The sequence below is a fragment of the Micromesistius poutassou genome, assembly GCF_964030765.1.
Source record: "Micromesistius poutassou genome assembly, chromosome: 13".
In the NCBI taxonomy this organism is placed as follows: Eukaryota; Metazoa; Chordata; class Actinopteri; order Gadiformes; family Gadidae; genus Micromesistius; species Micromesistius poutassou.
In genome coordinates this window covers 5406098-5418584 of record NC_140283.1, presented here as the reverse complement: position 1 = coordinate 5418584, position 12487 = coordinate 5406098, and the positions used below count along the sequence as shown (strand labels likewise).

The window sequence follows — 12487 nt, the reverse complement described above, 5'->3', positions numbered from 1 at the left end:
TCCAAAAAGGTAGGTCATGAATAAACATTGATGAATTTAACACTGCAGATTAACACATTGAACACAATAAGATTAGGTTAAAACAGCAATGCCAGATATTTTTAAGCAATGTTTATTTCCTGGACAACAAAACAATCGTTGAATGGGCCGGATCATTGCAGATGTCATCCTATCGGCTGCTGGTATTGAACTTTGAGAAGTAGCTGTCATCAAAGCCGCCAAAGCAATCCTTCTCCAGGGCTTTTTTCCTGATGATGGAAAGGAAATGAAGATGGGAGACATAGTTTATTTATCACCTTGTGTGCATGAATGACTCATTGTTATTATATTACTATATATATTATTATATTACTATGTTACTATATTTAAGGAGATATTGAGGCAAAAGAAAGTAAGTCTTCAACCTCAAACAAGATTCAAACCAGATTCAACCTCTGACTTCAGATGTTAAAGGTCCCATGACATGCCACCAGGTGTGGTGATAAGCCGTTACAAGCCGTTTTGGAAATCTGCCCCTTATGACATCACAGGTGGGCGTGTCCACCTGTATGACGGATAGATGAGCAACGTTTGCTTCAGTCCACTGGGTAGGCTGGTAGACTTATGCTGCCTTCATGTGCTATAGAAAAGATGATCCTTTCCATTTGTGACCTGGAAATTACGAGTGTTGTATTCAAGTGCTTTTGTTGTCGTAGTGAAATGAAACATGGCGGACCCACAGATCCTGACCTGTTACTGTTGAAAAAGTCAAAGGTTATCTCATCTCGGCAGCTCGTGTATCAAAATATTCTACGAGCTCTCGAGTGGAAATTACGACGTGAGGGGGTATTCATGTGCAATTTTCACGTCAGCTTTTGGTATTTACCATAATTTCCGTAGCACGTGAAGGCACCATGATCTATCCAGCACACATGTAGGTGGACACGCCCACTTGTGATGTCATAAGGGGCAGATTTCCAAAATGGCTTGTAACGGCTAATAACGGCTAATCACACCAAACCTGGTGGCATGTCATGGGACCTTCAATCTAGGGACCAGGTGGTTGATTGTAAACGAGGGGGATAGTGAGCCACTGACTGCTGCCTCTGCGCCTGGGCCAGCTGAGCGTTGGTCTGGTCCAGCTCTTGTCTCTGCGTCCTGTGAGTGCGGCTCTGCTGTCTCTCCAGCAGCACAGCCGAGCGCGCCGAGTCCACACGGAGTCGCTCCTCCTGCTGCTCCTTCTGCTGCTTCTCCCATTGAGTCCTCTGCACAAACACGAGTCAGAAACACACACACAGACACACACACACAGACACACTATGTTGTGCAACAAAATAGCAACATCCACCATGATACATTAGCCTTTGCCCTTAGGATTATTTCAAGTTATATGTTCACTTGCTTTTCAAGGAACTTTTGTTCAAAACAACTCTGCGATTACCAACTTCCATTGCAGCAGCAATTTATGCTTATGGAGTAGAGACAAACACTAGCTATACTATTTAATCTGTCAAATATATGGTAAATCCATATATTGCTATAATCAGAAGGAATTATAAACAATACAAACGCATATTGCATCTTTACACTTACAATTGTGCTGAAACGTCAAAACTTAGAATAACTTAATTCCCATTAACGTTGAAGGCCATCATGTTGTTATGTTGTTGAATGTTGTTACTGTTGTCAAGTAGGAGCTCTGAAATAATACCCGAATTTCCGACCTGTAATTCAGAGTAAGACAACCGTTCCGTTCTTGAACGCAGCCTTATTCCCATTTTGCACCTATCAAACTTTGAATCATGGGGTGGTATTAAAGGAATATTAACAAATAGAAAAGAAAAGTCAGTTTGGATAATTAAAGCCTGCATTGCACTGTAATACAGGATTATATAATGTCATCACTTTATCACCTTTAAATTGTGTTTCCTGGACTTGTGTGTGTATGTGTGTCTAAGGACTTGTTTTAACTCTGTTGAGCACTCTGAAACCCATTAGGTTTGTTTCTCTCATAAAAGGTGCTAGGTGTACATGGCTTGCAGACGGACCCTCTTCTCCTCCACTTGGTGCAGGTTGAAGTGGATCCTCTGCCGGACGGCCTGCAGAGCTGTGTTCTGAGAGGCCTCCAGCTCCCGGTCCGCCTGCAGGTGCATCAGGACGTCGGCTTGCTGTTTGTCTTCCTCAGTCCTCTCCCTGGCCCGGCGATGCTTCTCTCTGTTCTCTGCTGCCTGGGCATGTCACAGCAGCCATCGTTAACATCCTTATGGACGTAGAGGGACTTCTCAAACTAATACAAACGACTGGGAATAGAACAATGAGAAATATGGTTCAACCATTGTTTGCCCCTAGATATTTGGTCATGTACTTCTTGTGCGTGTGTGTGAGACTCACCTTGGCCAGATTGAAGTCTTCAGCAGCATGAGCTAGTGCCTTCCTGGTTGCTTGCTCAACCTCCTGAAGCTGAAGAGCTTTGCTGTCCACGCTTATTCTGCTCTGATTATAATGCTCATCTGGGGGCATGCAAGCATATAAGCAGCAGCACATCAATTAAGAAGAAGAGAAATCAAACCTTATATGACGACCAAGAGAGAGCAGAGTGGACAGAATGTTGAAAACACTAGACTGTGCCGTCCTCCCGACTCCTCTTTCAGCAGGGCACACCTGCTCGCTTCTGCTGGTGTCTGGCTGCTTCCAGCTCCTGCTGCTGCTGCTGAGACCAGTCCCTGAGCTGATCCCTCTGTCTCTGCAGCCGCTCCCTGCTCCCCGGGTCCTCTCCCAACAGACCCGGGAGCGTCTTTTGAAGCCCCGCGGTGCCCGGCGCCGGCATGGGCTCAGGGTGGCTCAGGTCATGCTCCCGGCGGTGCTGGGGCTGCTGGAAGCAGTGTCGGTAGTCGTCTAGGGCCTGCTCCAGAAGCCTTTCCTCCTTCAGCCTACGGCCTTCCAGTATGCAAGCGGCTTTATCGTTTTGCAACACGTCTGCATCTGTGATTGCCGCATGTGCGCACACACGCACACACACACACACGCGCACACACACACGCACGCGCGCGTGCGCACACACACACACACACACACAACATTATATCAGACACATTTGTGGCAGAAATCTTGGTTGTTTATGAAAATGCCTCAACGGATCTCTCACAGGGCACTCATCAGTCAACGTTTCTAACCCTCACCATATTAGATAAATGTTTGTGGTTGGCCTGACCAGGGCTAGGTCTGCTGGAAATCTGTCTGAACGGCAGGCTCAATTATTAAGTAATTTAATTTTGGTATTTGGTTCGTTTTAGGTAACACAACTATTTGGATAGGTATAGGCAACACAACTTTTTGGATAGGTTTAGGTTCATCGTCAGGCTAACAACCTGAGGCGGAGTAGGGCGAACATGCCTTCGCCAGTCTGATTCGTAATTTAACGAACGGGGAGGGGGCCAGACTGACATATGCCAGAGCAAATAAAACATGAGCTCGCAATCTTCTGGTTCTCAGGCTAGTGATTCGCTGTTCTTCAATCGTAAACAACACTGTAGGAATAATGGGTCAATATTAAATTGGTCCATGATACATGAACGTCGCTCCATCCAGGAATGGGCCTGTCCGCTGTGTCGCCTATTCTACGTCCTCCTCACGTTGGACGAGAGATCCAAAGACAGACGCGCCTACATGATTCCCTCAGTGAGTCTCTAATAATGTTCAATTACAGTAAGCAACTCAGATTAAATTATAATTTGGCTGTCAAAATGCTGTGACAATTGAAATAAATGTATTTACCAAATGCGTGTAATGAATCTTTTGCAGATTCCCCCTTCTTCTCATTTTCTTTCACCTGGTGCTGAAATCCAATTTGATCAACCTGTAACGTTAACGCAAAAAAAATAAACAATAGCAATGGCAGTAATAGTGATGGGCAAAAATAACCTAAATGGACATTACATTATGAATATAGTCAACCCTGGGCCCAAATCTAATAAACACAACATACCACACATTCAAGAGGGTGAAGACGACCCTCGAGCCCTCTCCCCATCAGTCTACGGAGGACACTCCGTGTCATTGGGAAAAGGGATGTATGCAATGTAAGGCCGGGGTGGATGCCACCCCCTAGGAGGGGTGTGTATGGCATACTCATGTCCGAAGCATGAGTAGCGTTTCTCCCACATGGTTCCCCATACACCCGGCCAAGCGAAATCTTAGGCTGCCTCAGCTAGATGGCGAGGCCACACATCACACAGAAAGACAAAACAACTCGGAGGCTCAGGGACAAGAGAACCCTCGATAACACACACAAAGGCTAGCACACACACCTGGCCATGAAAGATACTATAAGTTTCTCATGCACCAAATCACGGGAGCTCTTCCGAGGCAGAACCTCTTCGGAGGCGAAGCTCCGGACGACCTCAGCGCTGTTAGGGGACGTAGAATATTCGATCTCTCACGCTTTATGAATCGGTATTACCTTTGCTACTTTACTCAATAAATCCGAGGCCCTCGTGCTGATAGACTTTAGTACCTCTCCGTCTCATTTTTTATCTGGTCAAGTAACTAGGCAGACTGTTTTTCCCAACAAATTGGTGACCCCGACGTGATTTTACTACTACTGGGAAAACGACCGAGGACGGAGAGGGGCACGCCCCGGGACCCCGGAGCACCACCGATCCCGGCAGTCTCACCTCGGGCGCCCAAGCAAAAGGTAGGCAGAACCCGTTGATAAAATCTGAATTCTGCATAGTTATATAGGAACCACATTAGGAGATGAGACTGACGGGACGGTTTTCTACGGGGGGCATCCCGCGGGGATAAGGCTGAGTGCAACGTAGAGTTAACCTGTAAAAACCCGATTGACCCTAAACGCGTGACGCACGAATACGGGCTCGCTGCATGGTGAAAGAATACCCTCGAGGCCCAGGACCTATAATGTTCGAGCATAGTGATACAATACTCTCGATCGTCGGATTAGGGTCTATAGTAATCGAGCATGGTGATACAATACTCTCGATGGCCAAGATGAGAAGATAAGGATGCCTAGGCTCGGGGAGACCTAGAGGGAATACCCGGGCTTTGGATAAGACCCGGAGGAGATGACTCAGTAGGACCTGTAATAATCGAGCATGGTGATACAAGACTCTCGATGGTCGGAGTAGGGTCTATAAGAATCGAGCATAGTGATACAATACTCTCGATGGCCGTAAGATGAGAGTTGAAGATACCTAGGCTCGGGGAGACCTAGAGGGAATACCTGGGCTATGAGAGAGACCCAGAGGAAAAGATGCCTAGGCTCGGGGAGACCTAGAGGAAATACCCGGGCATTATAAGGGACCCGGAGGAGATCTCGAGTGTGTGCGCGCGTGCGAGTGTGCGTGTGTGTGGTATGAGGTGTGTGTGTGTGGGCCCGTGCGGATGTGTGTGTGTGACTGTGTGTGAGGGGCTGTGGGAGCCTGTGTGGGTGTGTTGGACTGGGGGACAGGGACCCGAGACACAGTTGGGAACTGTGGGTATGATCAAGACCGTAGGTGATAGCGTCTGGGTGGTGCATGAGAAAGGGCACTACCAGAAAAGATACTATTGGTCGGGATAAGACGTTGTTTTGAGTCCTACGTGTCAAAACTGTTAATCATATTGTGCGGCCTGGTTTGCAAAGGAAAATTTCTTGTGCGAATGACCCCCTGCTCTGTGCGCAACGCTTGCTCGCTTACGCCCCCCCCCCCCCCCCACCGTCATTTCCCCGTCCGCCATATTTGTAATTTCCCCGTCCGCCATATTTGTAGTTTCCCCGTCCGCTCCGTCCGCCATATTTGTAGTTTCCATATTTGTAGTTTCCCCCGTCCGCCATATTTGTAGTTTCCCCCGTCCGCCATATTTGTAGTTTCCCCGTCCGCCATATTTGTAGTCCCCCCCCCCCCCGTCTTTCCCCGTCCGCCATATTTGTAGTCCCCCATTTGTAGAAGGTCGCGAGGACAGTAGAGATAAGAGGGGAATGCAGCCTGTGTGGGAATCACAGGGAGACAGACAAAGAGATTCAGAGGTTATCATCTATACTCCATAACATGAACAATTAGCATTTAAAGTTGTCCATAGCATGCACACCGCGTGTCCACAGAAGTCCAGGGGTCAACCAGCGCTGGGGACTCTTTTTAAGAGTTCAGGGAAAATCCTCTCTCACCAATCTGAGCAGAAGGACCCGCCCTAAAAGGACTCGGGGACGGCGGAGTCAATGCACAGTTCAACAGACCTGACAAGGTTTAAGTACAAAAAAGACAGCACAAAGAGGAAAATTAAAAATTCCTGAGGGATTACGGTAATAATAGACATTATATTAAAATTGATCATATAATGTAGACAGAGAAAGGCCTGGTAGTGGGCCTCATCAGGGCCACTGAGATAAGGGAGGTTACTCTCCTGCACAGAGTGTTGGAACACACAAGGTGGTTCTGAAAGCATATTTCAGATGAAACAATAGAGTTAAGAAGGAAATGGTCTTTACTATACCTAATTACAATTACATTTGTGTCAACTAAAATTGTAAAAGATGTTCTGATATTCACATTATGGCTAAAAGGGAATACATATCAGTCATACAAAATAATAATGTTACTGCAATTGAAGTTAAGAGTGTTGTTATTAACCAAGTGATTTAACCTAAAATAATACGGATAAACAATAGGTGTCATGCAACTTGAAAGTTAATGTTATTATTTACACTGGAAAGGATAATTGAAAAAATATGGATATTATAAGGATAAGAATGAATAAAAATACATAAAATAAAACTTAATCTTAAAAACCTGTACAAGTAGGACAATTAGATGGATTATGGATTGGACGGATTAGCACTACATCTGCTGGGAAGGGATCTAATGTACAAGCTAGGTTCTCAATTTACATTCGGAAGTAATGGGTTTACCTTTCAAATGCCACTAATACTGCTGTTACGCCTTCATAACATGTTAACATTTGATAATATTTTCCTTCTCACTCCAACAGAAAGTTACTTTCTGATTGACCCCATCATCAGCCCACTTACACACACAGGGTAACCGCCCTGATGTGTCTCCATTATACACACACTTGGCTGCATGAGTAGCTGGGGCTGAGGACTCTGTCTCCATCCCTCCACTTCGCAATCTATTCCACCTAATGGGTGGAAATTTATTGTATCCCAGGCACGGCATCCTGCAGTAAGCCAGTATGGAAGGCTGGTTAGCCAACGACGGGTAAGATCCCACCTTGAAACCAGGGACAACCTAAGGCAGGCACAGTCACGATTACTTGGCAGAGTCACTGTGAGCATTGACTCATTCGATCGGGAAGTGACGAGCTGCAACCATCATAGGAAGAGCCGGGTGGGGTGAAAGGTGGAGGAGGAACAGGAGTCAGATATGTTGGCTCAGGCAGCGGAAGTGGTGGACTTAGAATGAGACATGTTGCGTTTTCGTTTATAAAATGGTATATACTAACTCAAGTTACGTTTTCGGTTTAGTGCATAACTTTGTTAATTTCGGGAACAGTTTGGTTTCGGGCGGCTGATGGTAAACCCCACTAATATTGACCTTTGGTTTTGGATATACTGGCTTTGATTTCCCTTCCCACTAGATTGGTTTCATTTAAAGGTTGTTAAGGTTAGGGACTTCAAAGTTGATGACATTTTTGGGTTTGCTTATCATTGAATAAGCAAGGAGGGAATTTGTGAGAAATTAGAGAAAAGTGTGGATAGTGTAAACAAACTTTTGACTTAATTGACTTGTGTAGATGCACTAGCACTAATGAGGTATCACATGCATGCTAATAGAATGATGCATCTAACCCCGCATGAAATGCTTACGGGTCGACCCATGCCTTCACCTATTATTCAAGGCCCCATAAGGGACCTCCATTAGAGCAATAAGAAATATAATTGAGAAAATATGTTTGACCACTAACTGCTGTACATAAGTTTATATTCCAACAATAGAAACACAAGTTCCAGAGCGTGAGGAGGAGCCACATGCAGAGACGCCCGGAGCCGACCAGCCAAGGATTTGATTTTGATTTGATTTGTTTTGTTGTATTGACACACACTTACAGACACCCATGAAAAGACAAAAGAATACAATTGAGGATTGAAACACAAAAGTCCCAGTCTTATTTCCATTGTGGTCCCCAACAGGAGCAACAGCCACATAATAATGCTGAGGCTGGCGAGCCTCCTCCTGACCCTCTATGGGTTTTGGCAGATAACACGGCCCCGTAGAGAGAGAAGAGCAGTCTATGGAAAATATCACACTAGACACAGAATCCATGCATATCACAAGAGTTGAGATCTAATGTGTAACTAGGACTGTGTATAGATTGTGTGGAAGTTTCGTAAAGTATATATGTAAGGGAGAATGTTTTGGCAGATCCCACTGGCCCAAGGATGAATCCAGAGGAAGGATGAAACCAAACTCCAGAGGGGTCGGTGTCCAGAGCGCTGGCAGGGTTACAGGCCCTCGAAAAGGAGAGACACCGACCCCCTCCCTACTCCGAAGCGGTTCCCCTCATGCCCCTGATGGATTTCCCTGACCAGCTTGACCAGGTCGGTCAAGGAGGACACCTGGAAACCGCGACCCTTGGCTATGGGCCTCCCCTACCCACAGCTTCACGCCCCCTCCCCCTCCCCCTACCTGTGAAGTGCTAGTAACCTCTCCAGGTGGGCATTCCCCATTCCCAGTCCCCGCCCCTCCCCCTCCCCCTACCTGTGAAGTGCTAGTAACCTCTCCAGGTGGGCGGCCCCACTTCCCGTCCCCGGCTACAGCACCGCCCCCTCCTCCCACCTGATGCAGCCACGCCGCTCGGACCAGGGATCTGCGTTCCGGTACCAGGGGCTGCGGCCCGTTCCTTTAGGGCTTGAGGGCACCCCTGGCTGTATTTGCTTCAATTGCTGTATAGCCTATAACCCGGTTAAGGTAGAATGCCATTTTTTGCAATAATATTCCCCGCTGTATTGCTCATGCTCACCAGGATAACGCCCTGCCAGGGCCATTGAATAAACGGGTCTTTTTAATTAGTATGGGGGTGCTACCGCCCATACTCCCATGTGCATCCCTGGCAGGGGCTAATGAAGGATGTTCCCGCTTGCTTTTTATCTTATTTTTCTATAGCTGAAGGTGCTGAAAGGAGGATACGTGATGATATATAGCCTCGTATTCTGCTGTTGGTTTGTTTGTTTGCCCCACCGGGCCGCTAGGAGGGATGGATTTGATTTATCTTTCGATTTTAATTACTTTGACTCGATTTATCTTTTTAATAACTTTAACTTTAGACTTAAAAAAAAAAAAAAAAAAAAAGATTTGTATTTTGATTTCCTTAATTGTTTTGGTTTAATTCCATAATCTAAATTTCTTGCTTAATCACATGCTCTGTTTTTACCTTGCCTTCCGTGTCATTGTGCAAAGGGATACTACAATGTAAGGCCGGGGTGGATGCCACCCCCTAGGAGGGGTGTGTATGGCATACTCATGTCTGGAGCATGAGTAGCGTTTCTCCCACGTGGTTCCCCATACACCCGGCCAAGCAAGATATTAGGATCCCATGCTCATGGTTGCTTATTTTTATGGTCAAGTTTGTCGTCTTTCTGATGTTATTGATGATGCTACAATGATACGTCAAGCGCTGAGGTCCAACCCCTCGTGTCCCTAGTAAGTGAAGCCGTCTAGCGACGGGTTGAGGGGGACAGCCGTTTTTATTGGTATTTTTATTTTATTTATTTATTTTTTTGAATGGTCGAGTTTGTCGTTATTTTTAAGTAAAAGTCGTCTGACGACGACTTGAGGGGGATATGATGGGCAAAAATAACCTAAATGGACATTACATTATGAATATAGTCAACCCTGGGCCCAAATCTAATAAACACAACATACCACACATTCAAGAGGGTGAAGACGACCCTCGAGCCCTCTCCCCATCAGTCTACGGAGGACACTCCGTGTCATTGGGAAAAGGGATGTATGCAATGTAAGGCCGGGGTGGATGCCACCCCCTAGGAGGGGTGTGTATGGCATACTCATGTCCGAAGCATGAGTAGCGTTTCTCCCACGTGGTTCCCCATACACCCGGCCAAGCGAAATCTTAGGCTGCCTCAGCTAGATGGCGAGGCCACACATCACACAGAAAGACAAAACAACTCGGAGGCTCAGGGACAAGAGAACCCTCGATAACACACACAAAGGCTAGCACACACACCTGGCCATGAAAGATACTATAAGTTTCTCATGCACCAAATCACGGGAGCTCTTCCGAGGCAGAACCTCTTCGGAGGCGAAGCTCCGGACGACCTCAGCGCTGTTAGGGGACGTAGAATATTCGATCTCTCACGCTTTATGAATCGGTATTACCTTTGCTACTTTACTCAATAAATCCGAGGCCCTCGTGCTGATAGACTTTATTACCTCTCCGTCTCATTTTATCTGGTCAAGTAACTAGGCAGACTGTTTTTCCCAACAATAGCCCTGTACATGTCCAATGTTTAATGTGGACTCCAGGAAGCTACATATTGCTAATACAAAAGTGTGTAACCTACCCCAATAGTTCTAACTTTAGAGTTAAAGATCCTCTCTCGCCGTTGCAGCTCTCGGTTCTGGTGCGTTGCGAGGTGCGCTGCGGCCAGGCGGTCGGAGAGCAGTTCGATGTTCATTTTGAGAACCTTTGGCCGTTAAACCCTCGAGACTAAACGAACACACACCAGCACAAACACACAGGTTGCTAGGAGACAATCCCCCTGAATCTTTGGATGCTTTTGGCCTCGTCAAACATCCACAAGTCAGCCCTTCCTGGCTCCACTAGTTGGTTGCTAAATGTTATTCCATCTAATAAAGAAGGCTTTATAAACCTACCCTCAGCTTGTTATCCTGTGGTAGTTAGTAGAAATTAACCGGTGTCCCGGTGTAAAGTGCCTGCGTATTTTTTATACTGCACACTTAATTCTATAGTAGGAATGAACGATGACATATCTCCCTCACCAAGCCGAATTGGCCTAATATATAGGCCTGTACAGGATACAGGAACATATAGAACTGATAAGGTTGTTTGATCCTAAATACTTTCACGTTATTAATTTAAATACGGATTATCATTTTGAGGATTTCCTTCATGTTTTGAGTTAAAGGTGTAGTGTGTTGAATTAAGAAGTGGCATCTAGCGGAATGGACGGGGCAAAAATGGGATAGGCTATTATATTCATAAATATGTCTTAATCAGTGTATTCACATGATAATAAGAATTGTTTTGTTTTTATGAACTAAAAATAAGCCCTTTTTAACTCACTTCGTTAAAGGTCCGGTATGATATCTACGAAGCAAAAGGAGGGGAACTGTATAAGCACGCGTGGAGATAGCCTACGCTTAGTAGGGCATCCGATAAATGCGTTACCTGGAGCGTTCTGTCCCCTTGAGCTATGTGTTGTGACTTTAATAATGGGCAGGCGTGGCCTCCGTAATGTGCTCTGATTAGCATAGACCTAGACCATATAGACCTCTGAAGAATAAGTCCCGCTTCCAAGGCTCCAGTTCCCTCGGTCAAATGTCTATGGGAAATAATATGGGGTTTTTGAATGATCGTACATAACAAACTATGTAGGTGGCGGAGAAGTAAAAGCTGCGTCAAGTTTTGAACTACACACGTTTTCCATCTAGTTTCGACTGTGTTTTTGGATTGTCGGTGCCATTAAAGAAGTAAACTATTATTAATGCTACTTTAATCCAAAAACCCAGTTGAAACTAGATGAAAACGGTTGTAGTTGAAAACGTGACGCAGTTTTTACTTCTCCGCCACCTACAGAGTTTGTTATGTAGGCTACGATCGTTCAAAATTTTCGTTCAAAATCGTTCACAATTTTGTCTATTTCCCATAGACATTTGACCGAGGGAACCGGGAGCCTCGGAGGCGGGACTTATTCTTCAGAGGTCTATGGTGCTGAGCTCCCGCCTCCTGGATACCCGTATGTGTACTCGGTGCTGGTCCCTTGTGGCTATGTATGGGCATTACGCTTGTTTTCGTGGCCTTGGTCTCTGGGCTTCTCAGACACCTGTGGCCTGCTAATATCTCAAGAATTGATATGTGTATGAATGGCTCTACACATGAACGGATGCCTCCCTAGTCGCCAAGGACATATCTGGCCTGATGCATGCTAAAATATGCTACAAAAGCTACATAGCGAGTGGTTCCTCTTCCCCATAGCATTCCATTTTGCACTGCCATGTTTTGGGCAAGGAGTTGTAGGAAGGGGGTGGTGTGTTATCCCCATGGCTACGACCTATTTGTGAGTTATAACAAGCAATGTTGTATATGAAATGTGCCACACTGTGGTGTTATACTACTAAGTATCAAGAAGCATAACCCTCTCTGACATGGACGTCCAAAATTAACCACTGTCCAGACAGAGCCCCTCAGACACCTCCACACACAACGTGGCGTTATACTGTGTCAGAGAAACTTAATTCTCTCTCGGACGTGACTCATACAGCCAGTAAAGACAGGATTATGCGCTGTCCTA

The 12487-nt window shown here is 45.8% G+C and overlaps 1 protein-coding gene across 1 annotated transcript; it reads right to left on the bottom strand.

Moving 5' to 3' along the window:
* Positions 1-169: 169 nt before the first annotated feature.
* On the bottom strand, positions 170-10630 carry ribc2 (RIB43A domain with coiled-coils 2; the record flags this gene model as incomplete). Its single annotated transcript, XM_084477784.1, has 7 exons — positions 170-248; positions 1078-1244; positions 2028-2207; positions 2371-2489; positions 2641-2961; positions 3754-3835; positions 10517-10630. The coding sequence occupies 7 exons, from the start codon at positions 10628-10630 to the stop codon at positions 170-172; spliced, it is 1062 nt and encodes a 353-aa protein (XP_084333910.1).
* Positions 10631-12487: the final 1857 nt, after the last annotated feature.